Source organism: Podarcis raffonei, chromosome 13, assembly GCF_027172205.1.
Source record: "Podarcis raffonei isolate rPodRaf1 chromosome 13, rPodRaf1.pri, whole genome shotgun sequence".
Classification (NCBI taxonomy): Eukaryota; Metazoa; Chordata; class Lepidosauria; order Squamata; family Lacertidae; genus Podarcis; species Podarcis raffonei.
The window spans coordinates 747,751-770,313 of NC_070614.1; the positions used below are offsets into that span (position 1 = coordinate 747,751).

At 48.0% G+C, this 22,563-nt stretch overlaps 1 protein-coding gene across 10 annotated transcripts in view; it reads right to left on the reverse strand.

Annotated features, from left to right (window-relative positions):
- Positions 1–252: 252 nt before the first annotated feature.
- Positions 253–22,563, reverse strand: part of SGSM1 (small G protein signaling modulator 1) — an 82,611-nt gene continuing 60,300 nt past the window's right edge. For 4 of the 10 annotated variants that reach the window (XM_053363247.1, XM_053363249.1, XM_053363245.1 and 1 more), the window contains 11 exons: positions 21,629–21,774; positions 21,346–21,474; positions 18,778–18,960; positions 18,263–18,334; positions 16,452–17,054; positions 12,753–12,877; positions 11,731–11,813; positions 10,476–10,585; positions 9,121–9,217; positions 8,511–8,678; positions 253–7,636 (listed from right to left, as the gene is read on the reverse strand). In XM_053363247.1, the coding sequence (XP_053219222.1) occupies positions 7,548–7,636; positions 8,511–8,678; positions 9,121–9,217; positions 10,476–10,585; positions 11,731–11,813; positions 12,753–12,877; positions 16,452–17,054; positions 18,263–18,334; positions 18,778–18,960; positions 21,346–21,474; positions 21,629–21,774 (1,805 nt within the window). In that variant the 3' untranslated portion in view covers positions 253–7,547. Of the gene's footprint in view, positions 7,637–8,510; positions 8,679–9,120; positions 9,218–10,475; positions 10,586–11,730; positions 11,814–12,752; positions 12,878–16,451; positions 17,055–18,262; positions 18,335–18,777; positions 18,961–21,345; positions 21,475–21,628; positions 21,775–22,563 lie in introns of those variants that run through there. The other 6 variants (XM_053363251.1, XM_053363243.1, XM_053363248.1 and 3 more) reach the window with 5 other exon arrangements.

A 22,563-nucleotide genomic window follows, 5' to 3' on the forward strand; every position in this document is an offset into this window, starting at 1 on the left:
AATCTCATTCACTCCACCCTCTTATGACAGCAAGGAATAGCTCTTATTCACCCTCTAATGATAATACAAGAAGCCATGCTTAAAATAAGGCAGGGTTTATAAGTCAAAAACTGCGGCTTATGGGTGTCATTTGTTTGTGGTTAATAAACCGTAACAAGCAGGGCTGAGTGTTATATGCAAACCAGGCTAGAGAGACATAACTCAGAATCTGTCCCAATCCCAACACCAGAACTGTTACATATAACAGCCATATTTTGTTTGTTTGTTTGTTTAATTATTGATTTGAAAATACATAGAACCATAGAGAATATATAACTTTCTTTTGTCTTTCTGGCCCCACAGAAATAAGTTACAATTAACATTGGTTAACAAAATATCAAAGCAGAATTTTTAAAAAATAACCAAGATTATGCCACAGAGCGGAATGCAAACAGGCAAAAAGCAGCACTTTTATTGTCAAACATTAACTATGAAAGCAACAGCAGGGCACCTCATAAGGAGTGATACCAGAGTAGCCCAAAGGAGCCCGCTGACACACACACACAAAGCAGCAGCAGCAGCAGCAGCAAGTTGTGTCAGGCAGCAATCACTCAACAGGATACATTCAGAGCTCATGTTTTCTTGCTCCAAAAAAGGTACCTGAAGAACCTTCCTGGGTTGCTTGACACAGACAGACACACACACAGAGAGAGAGAGAGAGCGACACCACCTTTCCAACCAGAACTCCCACTAAGCTTCCAGCTTTGGGTGTGTCTCTTTTGGCCAAGATGGAGACCCTAGCCCCACCCCACCATAGCTGTCAACCTTCCCTTTTTTTGGCAGGAAATTCCCTTATTTCAGTGCCGTTTCCCGCTGCTATCCCAGATTGTTAGATATCCCATAGACTGTCTCCGGGACAGGTGAGCCTGCTGATCCCTTATTTTCAAATCTGAAAGTTGACAGCTATGCACCCCACCCTGGTTAAAACAAAAAGCAGCTCTGGTGATTAGGACACAGTTGCCCACACACCAACAATTGCTAATTCACATGGAGAAGCTGTAGACCATGGGTAGGCAAACTAAGGCCCGGGGGCCAGATCTGGCCCAATCGCCTTCTAAATCCGGCCCGTGGACAGTCCAGGAATCAGCATGTTTTTACATGAGTAGAATGTGTGCTTTTATTTAAAATGCATCTCTGGGTTATTTGTGGGCATAGGAATTCGTTCATTTTTTCTCTCTTCAAAATATAGTCCAGTCCCCCACAAGGTCTGAGGGACAGTGGACCAGCCCCCTGCTGAAAAAGTTTGCTGACCCCTGCTGTAGACCAACCAGGGACCCTCCAGATGTTGTGGGGCTCCAGCTTCCATCAGCCCCTACTCCCAGCACAGCTGCATGATGATGGGGCTGATGGAAGGAAGGCCACATGGGCTTGGTCTTATAAGAACTGTAGTCTTAAAAAAAAAGTGCCCTTCAACCCTGGGTCCTCAGATGTTGCTGGACTACATCTCCCATCATTCTTGGCCTTGGGTTAAGTTGGCTGGGGATGATGGGAGTTGTTGTCCAACAACATCTCAGGGCTCAAGGTTGCAAAACACTGATCTATAACACTCGGAGTGTACCAGGTTGGCGAAGGCTGATTTAGATGCACACAAATCTCACAGCTCCAATTCACAAGTGCTTCTCATCTTTGTTCTGGCATACTTCCTTGTGTATGATAGCCCGCCCTGCTGAAATGAATGGGGATTTCTCCATCACTACCCCACCATTTGCAGGAGGAGATCATAGAATTGTAGAGTTGGAAGGGACCCTGAGAGTCATCTAGTCCAACCCCCTTCAATGCAGGAATACGCAGCTGTCCTGTACAGGGATCGAACCTGCAACCTTGGTGTGTGTGTGCACATCAGAGGGTGTCAACAACTTTGGATTGGGGCCAGAATCCAGACATGCAGCAGAAAAGAGGCACCCCTAAATGAAAGCACAGCAATACATTTTCTCTGCTTTGAACTTTGCATTCCCTTAAGGCACGGATGGGACACCTGCAGCCTTCCAGATGTTGCTGGACTACAACTCCTGTCATCATCCCATATCATTGGCCCTGCTGACTGCAGATGAGAGATGGGAGTCCAGCAATGTCTGGAGAGCCACAGGTTCCCTATGTTTGCTTTAAGGTCTTCAGATAGAGCTGACATTGGAAAACAAACACACGCACACTAAAAAAGAGCTGGCTGGAACAGTTATTTCCAAATATGCCACTTGAATATTCCACAGTCAGCCTGTTGCTAAACTTGCTTCTTCCAGCACTGTACACTAGTCAGAGGAGAACACAAGAACACTTGGTGTTCAATGGCAAGGGTATTTACTACACACAACAGAACAGGTATCAAAGTCAGCTTGGGTCCAACGTAGGAAAAAGCAGAAACGGTGTTGCAATGGAAGGAGTGTGTGCTTTTTCAAACACCAAAATAGCAGCAATTGAAACCTTTAAAAAAACATATCTGTGGCAATTATCACCAAAATTTCCAGCTGCTACTTCAGTCCCAGTTGAAAAGGAGGGGCATATAGGAACTATGCAAACACCATTGATAGCCTTATTCTCCATGAATTTGTCCAATCCTCCTTTAAAACCCTCTACTTATCTATATAAGGGATGCGGGTGGTGCTGTGGTGGGTACAGGAGCAGGGACCGAGCAACGGGAGCTCACCCGGTCACGGGTATTCGAACTGCCGACCGTTCTGCTCCTGCCAACCTAGCAGTTCGAAAGCACGTCAAAGTGCAAGTAGATAAATAGGTACCGCTCCAGCAGGAAGGTAAATGGCATTTCCGTGCGCTGCTCTGGTTTGCCAGAAGCGGCTTAGTCATGCTGGCCACATGACCCAGAAACTGTACGCCAGCTCCCTCGGCCAATAAAGCAAGATGAGCGCTGCAACCCCAGAGTTGGCCACGACTGGACCTAATGGTCAGGGGTCCCTTTACCTTTACCTTAAGGTGCTACTAGACAATTTTTTTATATATTCTAACAGGTTCACATTCTCAACCACGATTGTAATAAGAAACAAAAAGTTCTAGTGGAATGACTGCCTGATACTGTGTTTGGCCACCGTTGAAATAATAGAAATCTCTTCATCTTAAGAATGACCAGAAAACTAGAGTCAAGTGTTTAAATGTGGGCTGTCAAATTAATTCCGCTGCAGCTGAAAGAGAATAATGTGTGTGTGGGGGGGTGTTATACAAAAGTTGTGGACTCCCATCTCACATCAGGGATGACCAGCTGATGTCAGGGGTGACGGCAGTTGGAGGTGCAGCAGCTTCTGGGGTGTGTGTCCCCCCATAGCCCCCCCCCCGCTGTGTTAGCTTAACATTCTTTTAGAGGATTGCAAAGAGTAACAGCTGGTTTTATTCTCCCCTGCCCAAGGCTTCACCTGATGTCGTAATGTGTATAGATAAGATGGGCCGTCTTTTTCAAGGATGTAAAAGTCCTCCAGCCAGAGATTCCAAAGGCTGCCCATGATAGCATTTCTACTCAAAGGGCAGGTTCATGCACAAGTTAAGAGCACATCCAGCCTCTGCCCCACCAAATCAATCCGGATCCATGGCAGTTTCTCATTGACAGACATGGCATTCTGTGCATGAATTTTTTGACATGCACGCTAGCCCCAAGTGTTGTAATTTCAAAATTAGACTTCTTTTCTTTTTTTAGGTAATGTGAAAACGGGAATCAATGCTTGTGGCATGCACACTCACCTCTGGTCAACAAAATCTGGAAGGTTTTCATAGGGATTCAGAAACCTGCCAAGTCTCTTTGGCAAGGTGATGGGATGAGAGAGACATATCACTTTACACCCCATAGGAAATGAAGCCACTTTTTCTTGCAAACTATTATCTGCCTTTATCCTCTGACGTGCAACAGAACAGCAACAAACCTCCACTACTACTCCCAATACACTCAAATAATTTTGGCATCTGAGGAGCAGCAAAACGCTTTTCTTAAAAGCAATAATTTCTTAGTGCCCTGCCTAACTCACATATACATTTTCTATACTGTACATATAATATTTGTATCTTTATAATATATAGATATAGACACACACACACAAACAATTTCCTGATCAACATTTAAAAGATATGTTTGGCGACATTGAGAAAAGAATGTTATTTGTTTGCATAATGCTTCACACACACAGAGTTCAGGACGCACAGAGAGAATCAATAAAGACCTGTAAATAAATAACATTTTCTTTGCATTTAAAAGTGCTCCCCTTAAAACACATGCGCGCGCACACACACACACACACACACACAAAGCAAGACTGCTATCAAATGGCCAAAATATGCTCTCTCTGATAGCATAGGCAGAAAGTGCTTGATTATTCAGCTAGCTTTTAAAACAAAACCATTTTTTAAAGGGATTTCAGAAAAACTAAAAGGTCACCCCAAGGGGTGAGTGCAATGAGTTCATGGTGATGTAGCATTGCTCTGAAAACAAGAGTGTGATATGGGAGTGGAAAACCCTTGTGCTAACAATTTCAAAGTTATATACTAGAAACTACTTCTCAAAATTTAGATACAGCTTCTCATAGTGTCAAAAACAAAGACAACATCAAAAATCCCCTGCAGATGCAGCCTACGCACTGCATCTCACCCTTCCTCCAATAAAGGGGAGAAGATGGACCATGTTGTCCTCATGGTCACTCTGTGAAGTAGGCTGGATGGGCAGGAAGTGACCAACCAGCAGCTTCAAGGGTGAGCGAAAATTCAAAGCAAGTCAAGGTCCCATGCTCTTTCCACTGCAACATACCATTTCTCGCTGCCACCTCCAGGGCAGCTGCCTCCTCACAATTTGCTTGGCAAGGACACTGCCCTGTCAGAAAAGGGCTAGTCAGCCTGCTTAATTCTCTCGTTTGGAGTTTTCCAAAGTGGAAAGCTTTATCTTTCAGAAACAGGTCACTAGATCAAGTTTGTGCTTTTAAGAAAGGAGGGTGGAAACACTAGCATCCACAGTCAAAAAGCCCAGCACAAGCAACATGTACGTACACCCACCCACCCCATGGACTGCATGGATCCTTCAGTCCCAAACTTTATCCTTAAAATACCACATTGCCCTGCCATCTCCCAGAAAAAGCTCTGGGGGTAGAAGTAGTAAGGCAGATCAGCTCCAGAACAGGAGGAAGTAACTTGTTTTGTAACTGCTCCCCTTCCTTATGGGGACAAAAGGGCAAAAGCCCACTTGGCACCACTGCCCAGGGGCACGATTCTCTTGTGCTTTAGTATCTGGCTGAGCCTGGGATGTGCCTATGTCTGCTTTGGAGGGCGGTGCCTGATTCTTTAACACTTGCCAGAAAAATGGAGTGCCCTACCACTTTGTGGAAGTCCAACCAGCCACCAAAGGCCATGGGAAGTCCAAGCTGAACTTTTTTGGGGCAAGGAATCCAGTTTGCACTACTGGTCCACTTGGCATGGCCTCCTTGCACAGCCAGTGATGGAAGCCTGGGACTTACAGCCTGGGAGCCAAATGGGAAGGGCAAAATTAATGGGCTTGGGTGAGGTCAGCAGCTCCCTCTCCAAACTCAAATCCCCAGGGCTTTGCATAGGGAAGCCGGGACAGTTAAACCAGTTTGAGTGTACTGTTGAGACAGAGCTCCCTGCTTTGAAGTGCAGCTGCCAAGGACTGAACCCCCGCTCCCAATTTAAGGATGGAGGTCATTAAGGGTTACTCACTTTGGAAGCGGTGCTCTTTGACCACTCTCTCCTGAAAGAAGAATAGGAAGGGCTTAGCATGGAAGTACGAGTAGCCAGCACAGAGACCCAGCAGGGTGGGTGGGATGGATTTTGCAGCACTGTTTAAGAGACTAGTCCTCTGGAGTGAGAGGGAGAAGCAACTATGGCTGAGCATTTACTGGCTACGAGGAAGGCCTTTTCATGACAACAACAACCAAACAAAATATAGGCACTCACTTAGCCATGATGGCAATCTTTTCAGGAGATTTTTTAAAATCAGGAAACCCATTTAATTTCATTCTGCTTCTTTCTCCTTCACTTTTAAAAAGAACACCTGAATTTTTAACACAGACCAATTCAAATATTTGTCCTCAATGTTACTTCACACTAGAGTGCTAAGAAGACTGGTTAATCTGGTGCTGACCAGAGACAACACAAAGGCAGAACTTCAGAGGAGTCACAGGATCAGCTCCATGGACTGCCGTTTCCATCAGCCTTTCCCAACATGGGGCTCACCAAGTGGTGTTGGACTACAACTCCCATCATCCTTGACCATTGGCCAGGCAGACGGAGGATATTGGAAGTTGGAGCTCAACACCATCTGGAGGGCAGTAGGTTGGGGAAGGATGGCTTACCTCCTGTAGTAAGTGTTTATAGACTTTCTCCAAGAAGTATCCTGTACTATCACATCATTCAGAAGGACAATGTGAAGGAGAGGTGCAAAGTGTGTGTGTGTGTGTGTGTGTGTGTGTGTGTGTGTGTGTGTGTGTGTTAATAGGCCGAGCCCAACCTCCAAGGTTCAGTGTTGAAGAGAGGAAACTCCTGAGGATGGACCAGAGCAACCATCGGGTGCTTTCTGCTTTGAAACACAAGGAGCCATCTAGGGCAGAAAGAGAGAAGCGAGAGAGAAATTTCAATGAGATGCCATCAAGGCCCTGGACATACATGATGGCTTTGCAACCTCATGATAGAAAAGCAGGATGCTTAAGTCCTCAGTCCAGCAAAAAAATGTGCTGGGTTGGAGAACATGTTTTTTTTTCAGGCCCTGGTCAAGGGCAAAGAATGGCAAGCATCCCCACAGAGCAGGATGGAACAGGCCAGCCTGGCCTCAGTCTGCTATACGGTTTCCTAATGAAATATGGTGACAGCGATCTGGGGCACTGCAGAAAATTTCAGGAAAATCAGGAAGAGAACAGACAAACCTCAGTGGCAGAGATGGCCTCAACTGGCACCCTTCAGAAGGTGGGAAAGCTTCCCCATAAAAGGATGACCTCGGCAAAGCCTCACCTTTTGATTAAAGGGCCAAGAGTTAGATCCCGACCTGCACATTTTGGAGGTGATAGGGGAAGAAAAAATGCTGGCTGTTTAAAATATTCTCTCTGAAGGAAGATCTTAAGGGAGGGAGGGAAATCAATGACAGATCCCAGCCACCCCTTTTCAAGGCTGTCACCTTGACCTTTCCAAACAGGAACAGAAGGTAATAAAACCAGACATCCCAATAAACAGCCACACCCTTTCCACCCACCTAACGACTGACCTCTGTCCTCAAGGCAAGGTTTGTGCCAGTCAAGCTCCATCCTACCTGAATGAGAAAGGAGGCAGAGCTTGTGAGTTCTTTGGTTAATTGTCATCACGGAAACAGAAGAGCCAGCAGGCAGTGGCTGAAAACACCCAGCCCATGCAAACCGTGGAATGACTGGCTGGGAGACTGCCTCTCCAGGGACTGGCTCAAGTTCATGGGGAGAGGCATGCTCCCTCTCTAGCTCTCTGCCTTATGCGCTAGTCCAGCCTCCAAATGTACACAAGGGTTGCTTCAGTCTCCCTTCCTCCTCCAGGACAGATGTTCTCTCAAATCACTTGTTCTCAATGAGTGTCTGGACTTTGTAGACAAGGTCCCGCGCCAGCTTCAGGACCTGTTGAGTGTTGTGCCGCTCTGCCATTTCTGGAATGGAAGGAAGGAAGGGTCAAACGGAGGAAGAAGAGAGGGTAGGTTCAAAGAAAACAAGGTGAGGTCTCTGCCCTTGCCTCTATCCCCACACTCAGGCATCCTGCAGGGACACCTTTGGGAAGGGACCACAACTATGTGGGAGAGGCCATGCTCAGCACACCGCAAGTCCCATCCCCAGCATCTCTAGTTAAAAAAAAGGATCTGTATGTCATGTGCAAGATACAGAGGACATGCACAAGACACACGCATATCAGTTGGGCAGGAAAGCAAGAAGATGGTGCAAAAAAAGAGCTCAGCAAGAAGTCAAATACAGTGGTACCTCGGGTTACATACGCTTCAGGTTACAGACTCCGCTAACCCAGAAATAGTGCTTCAGGTTAAGAACTTTGCTTCAGGATGAGAACAGAAATCAGGCTCTGGCGGCGCGGCGGCAGCAGTAGGCCCCATTAGCTAAAGTGGTGCTTCAGGTTAAGAACAGTTTCAGGTTAAGTACGGACCTCTGGAACGAATTAAGTACTTAACCCGAGGTACCACTGTAGCTCAGTCTGCATGTAAGTGAAAGATTGCTCAGACTAAGGCCAAAGTCTACAGCTCGATGGAATCCGGTGAGTCCCTCCAGGCACCAATGGATCCCTAAAGAGTACCTTTTGGACTGCTTTGGTGGTGGTACTGCAGTGCAGCAGAGAACAAGCCAACATTTCTCTCTGCCTGCACAGAGGTCAGAAGGCAGCTCAACCTCAAAGTCCCTGGCTCAGGACTCCTGGAGGCTGGCTTGGTGCCTATTCCTGAGGGGCACAGATTTTGCAGTGCTGTCATTTGGGACAGAAAAGTGTCCTCAACTTCAGCCCCAGCCCATTACAATCTGTACCGTTGAAGAACTTGATGATATCCGTGAAGTCCATGTTGTTCTCCAGGATGATGTCCCGATAAACCTCCACCAAGGCAAGAGCAATGAAGAGGACATAATGAGACGAGGAGATCTGTGCTGCTGCCCAGATCGTTTCCCAGACAGAGAAGACATCATTGTAAACTAGCTCTGTTAGAAAACAGGAACAAAAAAAGAACAGTCATTGAAGCCATCTGAAGCGACCAAAGCTAGGGTTGTCATATGCCCTCTTTTTCCAGGGCACGTCCTCTTTTTCATGGGTATGTAAAATGAGAGTCATCATAATGATCCATAGTTAAAAGTAGAAGTCAGCAAATGTGTCCTCTTTTTTGCTCTTTAAAATATGGCAACCCTAAAATGCAGAAGTGACCCCCATCCCAGAATTCTCTGCAGCAAACAGCGTTGTGCAGCAAACATCAAAGAGGACACCAGGAAAAAAATTGGGGGGAGGGACAAAGAAGGGCAATTATATTTTACCTTCTCCCAACTCCTGTCCTCAGGATGCTATCAGGGCAACTCATGATGCTCCAGCTAGTGTTAAAAGATGTGTTTAAGTCAAAATGCAGATGCAGACCCCATACCCTCAACGCACCTCGCTTAAAATCCAGGAGAAACCAGCGGTAGCAGAAGTAAAAATGCGTGTAATCGCCATTTTGATGCATCAGCTCAAACAGCTCAGAGTCTAAAATCTACCAGAAAAGCAAAAGCTTCAGGATCTTGTTTCTGCAAGAAAACCACATTTGTCCCTCCCCCGCCACAAAACCCCCACATCCTACATGCAGCAAGGTGCTCAATACTCCCTTGACCTCTTTTCAAAGAGCTTCACAGGACATGGAAGTATCAAGCAGAGAACCTAAGCAACACTGCCACCCTTTCTTTTCCTTGCACAGGTATTGTGCCTAACAGCAGGCAGAATGTGGCTCTGAGAGGAGCTTTCGGCAACTGAATTTCTACTGATTAAAGGCACTGGGTTCTTTCCAGGGGTGTGTATGTGGAGGGAATGGCACCCCTCCTTAAGGCCCCAAGGCAAAAACCAAGGAGCTTATCACCCCAAACGGTAACCAAGGGTGGGATTCCAGTGCAAATTGAGATTTGCATAATTAAAGTAGACTAAGAAGAGCTTCATAGTGAAAAATGAAAATATTTCCTTGGATTTGAAAGTGTTCAACATGCCATGGAATGTGCAAAGTTAGGAATATTTTTAAAAGCCAGAAAAACTAAAAATAGGATACAGCAAAGATCCAAATTTATGGATATGGGAGGAAATGTTGCAGTTAAAATGCACATGCACTGGACATGTGGCAAGAGATGGCTCAGGAAAATGGAATAAAGCAAAAACAGAGGCCATACAATTTCAGAAGACCACCTGTGCGGTGGATGGACAATCTAAAAATAACAGTAGGGCTCATGTGGATGCAGGAAGCAAACAACAGAAAGCAATGGAGAGACTGTGAAGAAGTGTCTATCCAAAGACACTGTAGAAGTGTACAGTGCGACACTGTAGAAGTCAGAAAATGAGCTGTCAGCGTGGCCCAACAATTTCATGTTATGGAATTTTCTGGTTTAGAAAGCTGTGTGGAAATGCACTGGAAAGTGTGGGGTAAATGAATGACTAACGGGAAGGTGAAACTACTGAGTTGGGTTTTCCGGCGTTATGGAGTATGCTGATGACACACAACTCTACTTCTCCATTACATCTGCAGGTGAGGCAGTGGAAGTGCTGGACCAGTGTCTTGCCTCAGTCATGGACTGGATGAGAGTCAACAAACTGAAGCTCAATCCAGATAAGATGGCGGCTTTGTTAGTGGGGGATTACCTAGCCAGATGGGTGGGAGGTTGCCTCCTAATTTGGGAACCACTGATCTAACCTCTGCATAAGCCTCTGACAAGCAGATCATGGTGAACACTCCATGGAAAGGGTGAACTGGAAGAGTTCCTGTTCTTTACCTGGATGAGGGATCTCATGTTGGCAAAGTGGGTGTCCATGGCGCCTCCATGGGGGAAGTTCTGGTTCATCCGCTTCATAAGCTCTGTGAAACAACTGAAGGCAATGGCCTCTGAACAAGGGTGGGGCGGGGGGGTGAGAGAGAGAGAACGGGGGAATCAGTGCCCTGTAGACCTGGATCTCACCTGCTTTTGCCCAGAAGGAAGAGGACCCAGGCCACCCAAGGACACAACCAGGAGCTCTCTGTGTGTTGGCTGCCAAAGGTGTCCAGGTGACAGTTTTACACATCCTGGCTTGGGGAAAATCACAGAAGTGCTACTTCTTCTCCTGTGCAGGATACTCCTCCTCCAACTGCAGCCCCACATTCCAGCCATGGCCTGGAAGCCACACCAATTAGGCTGTTCACATTGGTCTGACAGTCATGTGCATCTTTGGGGATCAGCACACATCAGAGCTTTCTGCATCCTGATGTTCCAGCTACCTCCCATGTGCCATGGAGCTGGCTCTGAATTTGTTTTTTTAAACACCAGACATGTCCCTGCTTCAAGCTGTGAAACATGAGTGGGCAAGCCTGTCTCATCTGGATTTGGAGAGGTGCAAGAGGGTGAGGCCCAAATTCTACAATCTCCCACCCACAATGGAAGCACATCTGAGTGGGATGAGAGAGTGGGGGAGTCTTTTCACAGCGGCTGTACCTACAGAGCACCTTGCCTTGGGAAGTGCACTTGGCCCCCTCCTGCACATGAAGAGTTGGATCAGACCAACAGGCCCATCCAGTCCACCATTCTGTTCTCACAGTGAACAAGCAGATGCCTATGAGAAGCCCACATCAGTTGCTCAGAGCCATTTCATTCAAGCAGGCTTTCACTGGACATGGCTGATCGTGTTTTTACATTTGCTGATCCTGTTTCCTTGGTTGGTGGACTTATTCCATTGGGTCTTTTTATGAAATTATAATTTCATAGAATCACAGAACTGTAGAGTCAGAAGTGACCCCAAGGAATGCAGGAATCATAGCTAAAGAGTCCCTGACAGAGGCCATCTGTGTTTAAAAACCTCCAACAAAGGAGAGCCCATCACCTCCCCAGGTAGTCCATTCTGTCTGTAAACTATCATGAATGGTGCTTTTGCACCATAGAGTCAGGGCAAAAATGTTATAAATGAACCAATAAATGAATAGTCCAGCGAGGGGATCCATCAGAGCCAGAATTCCCCAGACTGTTAAGGCTGGCATAGTGGCAAATAGAGAGAACTCACCATCATCCAGAATCACAAGCAAAGGAGCCAGCAAGTCACACATCCCCTGGACATAGCCAATGTCAATGTGGTGCCAGACGTAGCTGCAGAGAGACAGGAGGCTGGGTGAGGTGACAGAGGTCCTGCAAAGCAGCTGCCAAGGCCCTGGTTTCAAGGGGTCAGCAGCAGACCCAGCAGAAAAAAGGAGCAGAATCTGTGTGGAAACATCCCAAACCTGTGTCCCTCCCATAAACCATGCATGTCTGCAGACCTATATTTCAGCTGCCAGTTCATTTTGCTTTCGGATAGGAGGATTGCAACATTTGACCATACAATCATAGAGCTGGAAGAGACCCAAGGGTCATCTAGTCCAAGTGCTTGCAATGCAGGGATCACTGCTAATTAAACCATAGGTAATAAACCCACAGCTGATTAAACCAATTAATCAATAAATAATTTTAAACAAACAAAAGCAATTTGATCAACGAAAATGGTGTCATTGATTAAACCACCCAGATTTTTTTTTTTAAGATGGCATGTGCTGTCTTAGAAGAGGCACCAGCAAGACAGGGAATGCAGAATGCCTCTTCTAAGATTGGGGGGGGGGGGGCTGCTGCAATGCAGAAATGCATCATCTCAAAGCCCCAAATAGCCTTTGGGGGTGGTTGGTTCCCCTCTAAAAATGCTAGCTTAATAAATCAATAAGTGGCAAATCCTCTGTTTAATAAGCTGAGGCTTCATTGGGTCTGTGGGATAACCAGCTTCCTATAACCAGTACTGAGCTGGGTGTGCCAATGGCCTGACGTGGTATAAGGGAGATCCTTTATTCTGAATTATGAGGACTGGAATCTCACTTTATTTTTACGGGAAGGGCCAGGGTTCCAGCCTTCGCTCAGCCTGCAAAGGGCCCTCTGTGGTCAGTACATGGGCTGCTCCTTGCGCCAAGCATCCTCTGCTCCCACGGTTCCTGGCCCAAAGAGTGACAGAGTCGCCTGCAAGGAACGACACAGCCAGTTCCCGCCCCCATCCCACTGGGCAGCTACCTGCACATGATGTTACGCAGCTTCTCCAGGTTGGCTGGTGAGAAATACCAGTAGTTCCGGTCACACCTCTGGACATCCTTCTCAATGCGGTGCAGGTTCACAGTGTACATGTCAAGCAGCTCTGGCTGCAAAAGCAGAAAGGGCAAGGAAACACATCCCAGTTAACTTTCAGCACAACTTCTGCTAAGGTACATGCAAGGGCCTGTCCATGCCACAAACTTAACAGCTGGTTTTAAAAGTCATAGAATTGCAGAGTTAGAAGGGACCCAGAGGGCTATCTGGTGCAACGCCCTGCAGTGCAGGGATCACAGCAAAATGACAGGTGGATCCTGCTGCCCGAGGCAGTTGCTTCACCTTGCCTCACAGGTGGGCCAGTCCTGCCTCAAATGGGGCAATAAAGGAATGAAATGTAGAAAAGTACATGTGGTGATAGTTTTGTTATTTACAAAACTATTCACACAAACTCAAAACTGAGCTGTTGATAACACAGATATCCTGGCATTGGTAAATCAATTTTAACACCCCATTGATGTCAATGGGACTAAAATATGATTACTTCCTCTCAATCTATCCCATAATCTCTGGCCTTAAAACTGGGGGGTATTGACTTTGTTACTATGATATTTTTTAATAATAATAATTTTTTATTTATACCCCGCCCTCCCCAGCCAGAGATGGGTTCAGGGCAGCTAACACCACTAAAATCACAATAAAAACGTCGGGGAAGGAAAAAACCAACCAATTTAAAATACAGGTTAAAATACAATTTAAAATGCAGCCTCATTTTAATAGTAGCCCATAGATCAAAACCATAAGGGGAGGGAAACATAAGGGTCAGACTAAGTCCAAACCAAAGGCCATGCAGAACAGCTCTGTCTTGCAGGCCCTGCGGAAAGATGTCAAGTCCCGCAGGGCCCTAGTCTCTTGTGACAGAGCGTTCCACCAAGTCGGGGCCAGTACTGAAAAGGCCCTGGCCCTAGTTGAGACCAATCTAACCACCTTGCGACCTCCAAAGTGTTGTCATTTGTGGACCTTAAGGTCCTCCACGGGGCATACCAGGAGAGGCGGTCCCGTAGGTATGTGGGTCCTAGGCCACATAGGGCTTTAAAGGTCAAAACCAGCACTTTAAACCTGACCCTATACTCCACCGGGAGCCAGTGCAGTTGGTAAAGCACTGGATGAATGTGATCCCACGGCAAGGACCCTGTAAGGAGCCTCGCCGCGGCATTCTGCACCCGCTGGAGTTTCTCGGTCAGCTTCAAGGGCAGCCCCGCATAGAGCGAGTTACAATAATCAACCCTGGAGGTGATCATCGCATGGATCACTGTGGCCAGATCAGGGCAAGAAAGGTAAGGGACCAACTGCTTAATACAGCAAAGATGGAAAAATGCCACCTTTGCTGTGGCTGCAACCTGCGCCTCCATGGAAAGGGAGACATCGAATGTTGCACCCAAGCTCTTGACAGAAGGCGCTGGCAGTAATTGAGCCCCCGCAAGAGATGGGAGTTGGCGCCCCAACCCCATGTCATCCTGACCCAAACAGAGGACCTCTGTCTTGGAAGGATTTAACTTCAACTGGCTCCCATGCAGCCATCCAGCCACAGCTTCCAAGCATATGGTCAGTGTGTCTGGGGCCGAGTCAGGGCGGCCGTCCATCAACAGATAAAGCTGGGTGTCATCAGCATATTGATGACAACCCAGCCCAAAGCACCAGACAATCTGGGCAAGGGGGCACATAAAGATATTGAAAAGTATCAGGGAAAGGATTGCACCCTGTGGCACACCACACACCAAGGAGTGCCACGGTAGCTCCCTCGTTAGTGCTATCCTCTGTCCCCAACCTGCGATAAAGGAGCGCAGCCATTGTCGGACTGTGCCCTGAATCTCCACGTCGGCAAGGCAGTGGTACAAAAGTTCGTGATCAACCATGTCGAAGGCTGCTGACAGATCTAAAAGAATCAGCAGTCCCGACCCGCCTTGATCCAGCTGTCTACGGAGATCATCTGTTAGGGCGACCAAAGGCGTCTCGGTCCCGTAACCAGGGCGAAAGCCGGACTGGAATGGATCCAAAGCCGATGTTTCATCCAGAAACCTACCAAGCTGTTTGGCAATCGCTCTCTCAGTTACCTTACCCAGGTACGGAAGATTTGAAACCAGGTGGTAATTGGATAGATCTAAAGGATCTAAGGATGTTTTCTTTAAGAGCGGATGCAACACTGCTTCCTTCAACTCCCCTGGTAAAGTCCCTGTGCCAAGGGACTGATTGATGATCTCACCCAGGGGGGCCCACACCTCATCTGCACATGCTCTAATCAGCCAAGACGGGCACGGGTCAAGGGGGCAAGTGGTGGGCCTTCCAGCTCGGAGGAATCTGTCTACATTGGCAGGGAGTATCCGATCGAAGTGGTCCAATACTGGACCCAAGGAGAGTCGAGGGGCCTCCAGTTCTGTTACTGTATCCAAATTGGCAGGGAGGTCACGGCAGAGCAGCAAGACTTTCTCCGCAAAAAAGCTCGCAAATGCCTCACAGCTATGGGTCAAATTCGTATTTAAATTTGGCTGTTCCTCTAGGGTTGTTAAAGACCTAATTATTCTAAAAAGTTGCGCTGGGCGAGAGCTAGCAGAAGCAATGGAAGCTGAGAAGTAAAACTTCTTTACATTTTCACTGCCATCTCATAGGCTTTCATAAACGTCCTATAAGATGTTCTTGAGGCTCCGGTGCGAGCACACCGCCATACTCGCTCTAGCCGTCTGAGGTCCTGCTTCATTTCCCGGAGCTCCTCGGTAAACCAGGGGGCCCGGTTTCGGCAGGGTCGCAGAGGGCACTTAGGTGTGATCTCATTGGTGGCCGCCAAGAGCCGGTTATTCCAGTTCTTGACAAGCTCATCTAGTGAGCCGCCAGGGGAAGCAGGGTCCCGCAAGGCTTGACGAAATCCATCAGGATCCATCAGCCTTCACGGGTGAGCCCAAATAGGCTCGCCACCCAGGAGGGAGGAGGGAGTCAATCCTGGCTTTCAGACCATGGCACTTCCACAAGTGAGGACATGATCACATCTATACCCACAGCAAAAATCAAATCCAGCGTGTGGCCTGCTTGGTGTGTGGAACCCAAAACAAACTGGGTTTTTTTAATATTGTAAACCATCCTGTGATCCTCAGAAGAAGGGCAGTATAGAAATTTTAACACCACCAACAACTGTGGGCCATCATTTAAAAAACTAAACTGTCTTGAGAACACTGCCAGAAAGGCAAGGCTGTAGTACATTAGTAGTAGCTAGCAAGTAAATTAGCTGTACAGTGGTAGCTTGGGTTACATACGCTTCAGGTTACATACGCTTCAGGTTACAGACTCCGCTAACCCAGAAATATTACCTCGGGTTAAGAACTTTGCTTCAGGATGAGAACAGAAATCGTGCTCCGGCGGTGTGGTGGCAGTGGGAGGCCCCATTAGCTAAAGTGGTGCTTCAGGTTAGTTTCAGGTTAAGAACGGACCTCCGGAACGAATTAAGTACATAACCAGAGGTACCACTGTAGTAGTTAGTAACAGTTAGCAAGTGAATAGATAAATGCTCTAGTGCAATCAAAGCAAAAATTTCACCCTGCCTAAAATGTTTGCTCCTTTTGGGTTTTAAAGCAAAACAAAATACCGTTCCCAAAGATCAGGAGGAACCAGGGACCAGGGACCCTGACACACACTCACAGAGTAGGTGACCCCTGACGAGGAGACAGGCGAGACTTCGCTAATGGTCAAGTCAGTGACAGCCAGGGAGTGTGAATCCAGCTGCGGGTACAGGCTCTCCATCTCTGGCTCTTCTGAGAGGTCATCTTCACTCCCCATGGAGTTCTGCTGCCCCACACTGTGGTCTGGCCAGCTGCCTGTCACATCCACTATAGACAGAGATGCCCCCTCTTTATCAGGGTGCTCCTTGCCCATGAGGATAAACTCCTCTAAGCTGCTGGTGGTGGGGAGCTCCTCCAGGCTGTCCTGGCCCTGCAAACCTTCCCCTGTTTGTGTGCCACCCACAAGGGCTTTGTCCACACTGAGAGGTCCCTGGCCGACAGCCATGCTCGCCTGGGCAGAGTGGCACACCGCGGCTTTTGCGGTCTCCACCATACTGTCCTTGGTGCTGAAGATCTGCTCTGAGCATGGGGAGGTGACCAAAAAGTTCTGGGAAGAGGGATAGCAAGGGTCGGGGGAGGAGGCGCCGTCTGGGATCATCCCGTTGGAGAGTTTGGGCCGTTTGCCATCTTCAGGTTTGGCATCTGCCTCGGGCTGTTCTACCTCATCGACCGACTCAAACACCTGGGCAAAGAAGGAGAGGCCAAAAGAGAACAGGAATGGATCAGATTGTTTGACTACTGCAATGGCCTCTGCATGGAGCTGCCTTTCAAGATATTGGTGGAATCCACACACGTATAAAAAATGCTGTGAAAAAGCTTTGTTAAAAGTTTTGAAAAATACATTGAATTTTGCATAGCTCACTGTCGCCATCTAGAGTCACATTTGTATATTGCACTTTACAACACATTTAAAACGTTTTATTTGCAGCTGTATAGCTGAGTCCACCGAGGAGCCTCAGCCAGTGCAAAATGCTCTGTTGCTTTTTCTGGCCAAGTGATCACAGCATATAATTCAGATTCCAGATTGGTTGCCAGCCCAATTCAAAGTGCTGGCTGCCATCTTGAAAGCCACAAACTGCTTGGAGCCAGGTTATTCCACGGATTGCCAGCACCCACACAAAGCTGCCTGGCTCTTAAGATTGGCTGTAGAGGTTCCCATCAGGAAGGTGTACCAGTCTAGTGAGGCAGGTCCTTTGCAGTGGTGGGTCCCCCACCTTGGAACTGCACTTGGCCCCTTTGACGGTTTCTGAACTGGCTCTGAAGATCTCTCTTTTCAAACCTGCTTTTATCCAATTCATTCAAGGCTGGTCTAAGCTTTTAAGTGCAATTTTAAAATGCTGCAACTATTTTTCTACCCTATTTTATCATTTCACTGCTGATTTTTTGTTATGTAAATTTTGATCGTTATTGTGAAATTTGTGTGTGAATTGAGTGGGCTGCCTAGCCCTGAAAGGCACCACATAAATACCAGCTTACAGGTAAAATAAGAACAACTAAAAACATGAAGGGGGGAACAGTGATTAAAAAACAAGGTAGCATTAATAGAATTAAAACGATCCATCTATCTAGACAATCTATTAAAAACATACAATCACATTTTTATCCTGTCCTTTCCTCCAAGGAGCTCAATTTGGTGTCGGTGCTTCTCCCCCATCCTCCTTTAATCCCCACAACAACCCTGTGAGGTAGGCTAGGCTGTGAGAAGGCAGTGACTGGCAGCCAAGGCCACCCAGTGAGCTGCGTGGCTGAGTGGAGATTTGAACTTTGGTTCCCCAGGTCCTCAGCCAACACTCTAACCATTACACAGTGCTGTGTCTCAGGCTTGCACAGCAGCTCAGAATTTGGAGTCTCCCCCCCCCCCCCGAGGATCCAACAGGCTGAACACCTCACCTGGGTACTGCCACTGGAGTCGCTCTGAAGCCGTGTCAGGTTCTGTGGGCCGGAACTGCCGCTCTGGGAAGACTGTGGGAAGAGAGGAGGCGCATGGGAGAACCAGGCCAGGGGGACAAGTCAAGGTGTCTGCAGGGGGGGCAGAATGCGCTGATGCCAGGAATCAGGGGAGGAGGCCAGCTTGGGGGGGCAAGAACCAACAGTGACTCCTCTTTTTAAATTGCTTGCCCCCTTCCACTCACAAGGTGCTTTAACAATCAGTTGGGGGGGGGACTAGGGAGACTCTCCTCTCATAACCCTGAACAAACTACAGCTCCCAGGATTCTATGGAGGGGGGCCATGGCTGTTCCAAGTGGTATCCTAGTGCCTTTAATGCGAACATGCTCCAGGGAGTGCTGCGGGAAAGGGCGCAGTGGAGGGGAGAAATTGAGAGATTTAAATTATTTTTACGCATTCTGAAGCCATCTGGGAACTGACTCAATTCCAATGGACCTTGATTCCCCCCCCCCACTCACATCGTTGCTGATGGTCGAATCTCGGTGCATCATGTGTTCCATGTGGGAGTCCAGGCTGGCCCCTGAGGAGCACTTGGCCAGGGCGGCCGTGTGAGACTCCTTCTCCCGTTGTCGGACAATCGCCTCGCAGCCCAGCCACTCTGCCATGGTTTGCTCATAGCAGGCGCGAGTCTGGCTGTCGACCTGAAGCCAAGAGAGAAGCTGGGAGAGGCCCTTGCATTCACCACACCACCATGGAGCAGAACTGAACCCAGTTTCATTTATTCGTTTGCTGGATTTATGTCTCACCTTTTCCTCCAAGTAGCTCAAAAGTGGCATAATGGTAAGAGTGTCAGACTAGAACCTGGGAGACCAGGATTCGAACCCCCACTCAGCCATGAAGCTCCCTGGGTGACCTTGGGCCAGTCGCTGCCTCTCAGCCTAACTTACCCCACAGGGTTGTTGTGGGGATCAAATGAGGAGGGGGAGAACCATGTACCTTGAGCTTCTTGGAAGAAAAAGATGGTATATAGATGTAATAAACAAAACAACAAACATGGTTTCCCTCCCTCTTCATTTAATCCCCGCAGCTACCCTGTGAGGGAGGTTAGGTTGCGAGAAGGCAGCCACTCCGTGAGCTTCATGGCCGAGTGGGGATTTGAATCCTGGTCTCCCAAGGTCCTTGTCTGACACTCTAACCACTAAAGCACACTGCCTCTCACACAAGAGAGGATAAGTGGTGCAGATAGTTTGAAAAGGATAGCAAGGGAAAATAACACTTGGCAGCAGGGGAATTTGAACCTATGCCTCCGGAGAGATTGGAGCCTAAATCCAGAACCTTAAACCACTCGCAGCGCTGCCTTAAGCAGTGTGATACCTTAGATTGCACAGCACAGAACAATGCCAGGCCTGACCACTTTCTACAGAGTTTGAACCTGATCCACTGATCCACGGCTCTTCCTCAACCCTCCCATCCCGCAAAATCATTTGCCATCAATTGATTTGAATATTATCAAGAAAAGTTCAGTTTGCTTCTCATGAGTGGGGTGCAGGATTTTGTCCTGCCTGCCTTATTTTTAAGGTGGCCAAGGAGTAGTTCTGGAAGTCCTTTCTCTCAATCTAAAATCATCCACCCAGTAGTCTGGGCTCTGCTGACTTCCTGCGTGCCCAAGTTTCAATGAAAGCCCATGGGGAAGAGATCAGGAGGGAACACAACAGACTGCTGGATCAGGCAAAAGGGACCACCTAGTCCAGCCTCACAGGGGCCACTCAGATGCCCCAGTGAGAAGCCCACAAGCAGGGCTCAAGCAGAAGAGCAGCCTTCTCCCCCACTGTGGTTTCTGGCAACTGGGATTCAGAAGCTTTGCTGCCTCTGACTGTGGAGGCAGAGCAGAGCCACTGAGAGCCGCCCATAGCTCTCTCTTCCATGAGTCCTCTTTTAAAGGTCTGTAGACCTCTCTGCCTCCTGGGGAAACAAGTTCCATAGTTTAACCATGCACTGCATTTTCAGATCAGGAAGTGAGGGCAGGCAGCAAGGCTGAGGAGCACCAGAGAAATGCTTTGCGGAAAGAAAAATGCACCCACCACACCCTCAGCCACTTTGCAATGGTAAGGAACGTGCCAACCCCAGCTCTAAAGTGCCCTGAGTATGAGGCAGAAAAATGGAGCCCTCTTCCACTGGGCAAAGTCAATTTTTGAGGCAGGACTTATGCAAAGAGAGCAAATGGAAGTTTAAATCAGCCCCACATAATACTAAAATAGCAGCAAAGAGGTACATATATCTATAAAACACATTCTTATTAAGTGATCCACTAGTTAGTATAAACTTTTGGTTTTCTGGAGAATTTTTGAATGGAATGAAGCTCCACCATTCTCCTGCAAAGGTGTCTTTGTGCTCCCTTCCTCTTGTCAGGAAGAGGTCAGGAAGAGGTCAGCAAAGGTGTCTTTTTCCTCTTCATGTGTGGGTCAATTTTTCCATAAGGTAATAATAATAATAATAATAATAATAATAATAATAATAATAATAAAATTTATATCCCGCCCATCTGGCTGGGTTTCCCCAGCCACTCTGGACAGCTTCCAAAGGGAGATTAAAAATACATTAAAACATCAGTCATTTAAAAACTTCCCTAAACAGGGCTGCCTTCAGATGTCTTCTAAACATCAGATAGTTGTTAATTTCCTTGACAGCTGATGGGAGGGCGTTCCACAGGGCGGGCGCCACCACCGAGAAGGCCCTCTGCCTGGTTCCCTGTAACTTGGCTTCTCGCAGTTAGGGAACCACCAGAAGGTCCTCGGAGCTGGACCTCAGTGTCCGGACTGAATGATGGGGTGGAGACACTCCTTCAGGTATACTGGGCCGAGGCCGTTTAGGCAATGATTCACCCTCTTTTGTACCATGCGTTCAATTCTGTACCTTTTAAGCCCTTCCAGAATGTGACTGTAACCACATGTGCTCTGCCACTAAGAGAAATCCAATTAGTGGTTTATCCACTAATCGTTCATCTTGTTTAGCATTTAAATACAGATTCAGTAACACAAGCACTGCAGACTTCATGGCATACTGATGAGTAATTTTACTTATCTCACCTGCTTTCTCTCAGCTTCTGACATCCCAAACCGGTAATGTCCCAGCAGGAAAGGCCAGACTGCTTTCCGGATCTCGTGTTGGACCCCTCCAAAGTAGACTAGCCGCAAAAGCTCTTTCTCCTCATAGCTCTGTGGGGAAAGTTCACTGAAAACTGAGGCCAAGTAAAGAGAAAATGACTTTTCCTCCCCCCCCCCGCCAGCCCTCAACCATCCGCCTTCAAAAGCAGGGCCAGAGCCGACGGTGCCCCAGGGCTGGCCAGGGCAAACTGGGGGTCCCCCTTACCGTACTGTCTTGCAGGAACATCTCCCAGACCTCAGCGGTCAGCCCCTGGCTGGCGCTGCAGGGCACACTGGGTGACACAATGTCGTGGTTCACCAGCGCCGAGAGGTGGGTTCTCACCGTGGAGAGGTGCCGGCAGTAGGCCAGCCCTAAGCCATGGAAAGCAGAGAGAAAGAGGCTGCACAGAGGGCAATCCCAGAGAGACCAGCCCTCAACAGCGGGAAGGGCAGGTAGGGGAGGCGGCTAAAGCACCACTGCCAATTGCTCCCCCAGGGAGGGGCAATATTGGCACAAGAAGGACCCCCACCACCCGCCTGACTTGGAGGAGGGACTGTAGGACCATGTCAGGACCCCTTCCAACTCCACAGTTCTGTGATTCCATGTCCACTGACCCATGCTGTCACTTAGCGGAAAGAAAATCTGAACTGGTTGTATCAACCACCCTGCCCAAGCTGGGTGCCCTCCAGGCGCTCTAAACTGCAAATCCCAGTCAACCCAACTGTGTCAAGGGCGCAGTTCAAGCCCCATGTTGAGCAAAACATTCCTGCATTGCAAGGGGTTGGACTAGATGAGCCCGGCGGTCCCTTTCACCTCGACTATTCTACGATTCAATGCGCTGTAGTCCAAATGACCATGCTCACTGGGGTGATGGAGTTGTAGCTCCAAACATCTGCTATAGACTGAAGGCAGAGGGAGAGAAGGGAAGCAGAGCTAGTCCCCTGGCAGGGGGATGAGAGGCCAGCTGCCTCCATCAACCATCACCAACTGGCAGCCATTCCACAGGCTACCTGCACCAATTCTATCCCAGCTGATCCTTATTAAGAACTTCGTCACTTTTAAGAACCGGTGCCAGACTTTGTTTTTTCCTTCTCCCTTCCCATCTCTTTTCTTTAATGCCATGTCTGATAGATCATAATCCTGAGGGCCAATATCATCTT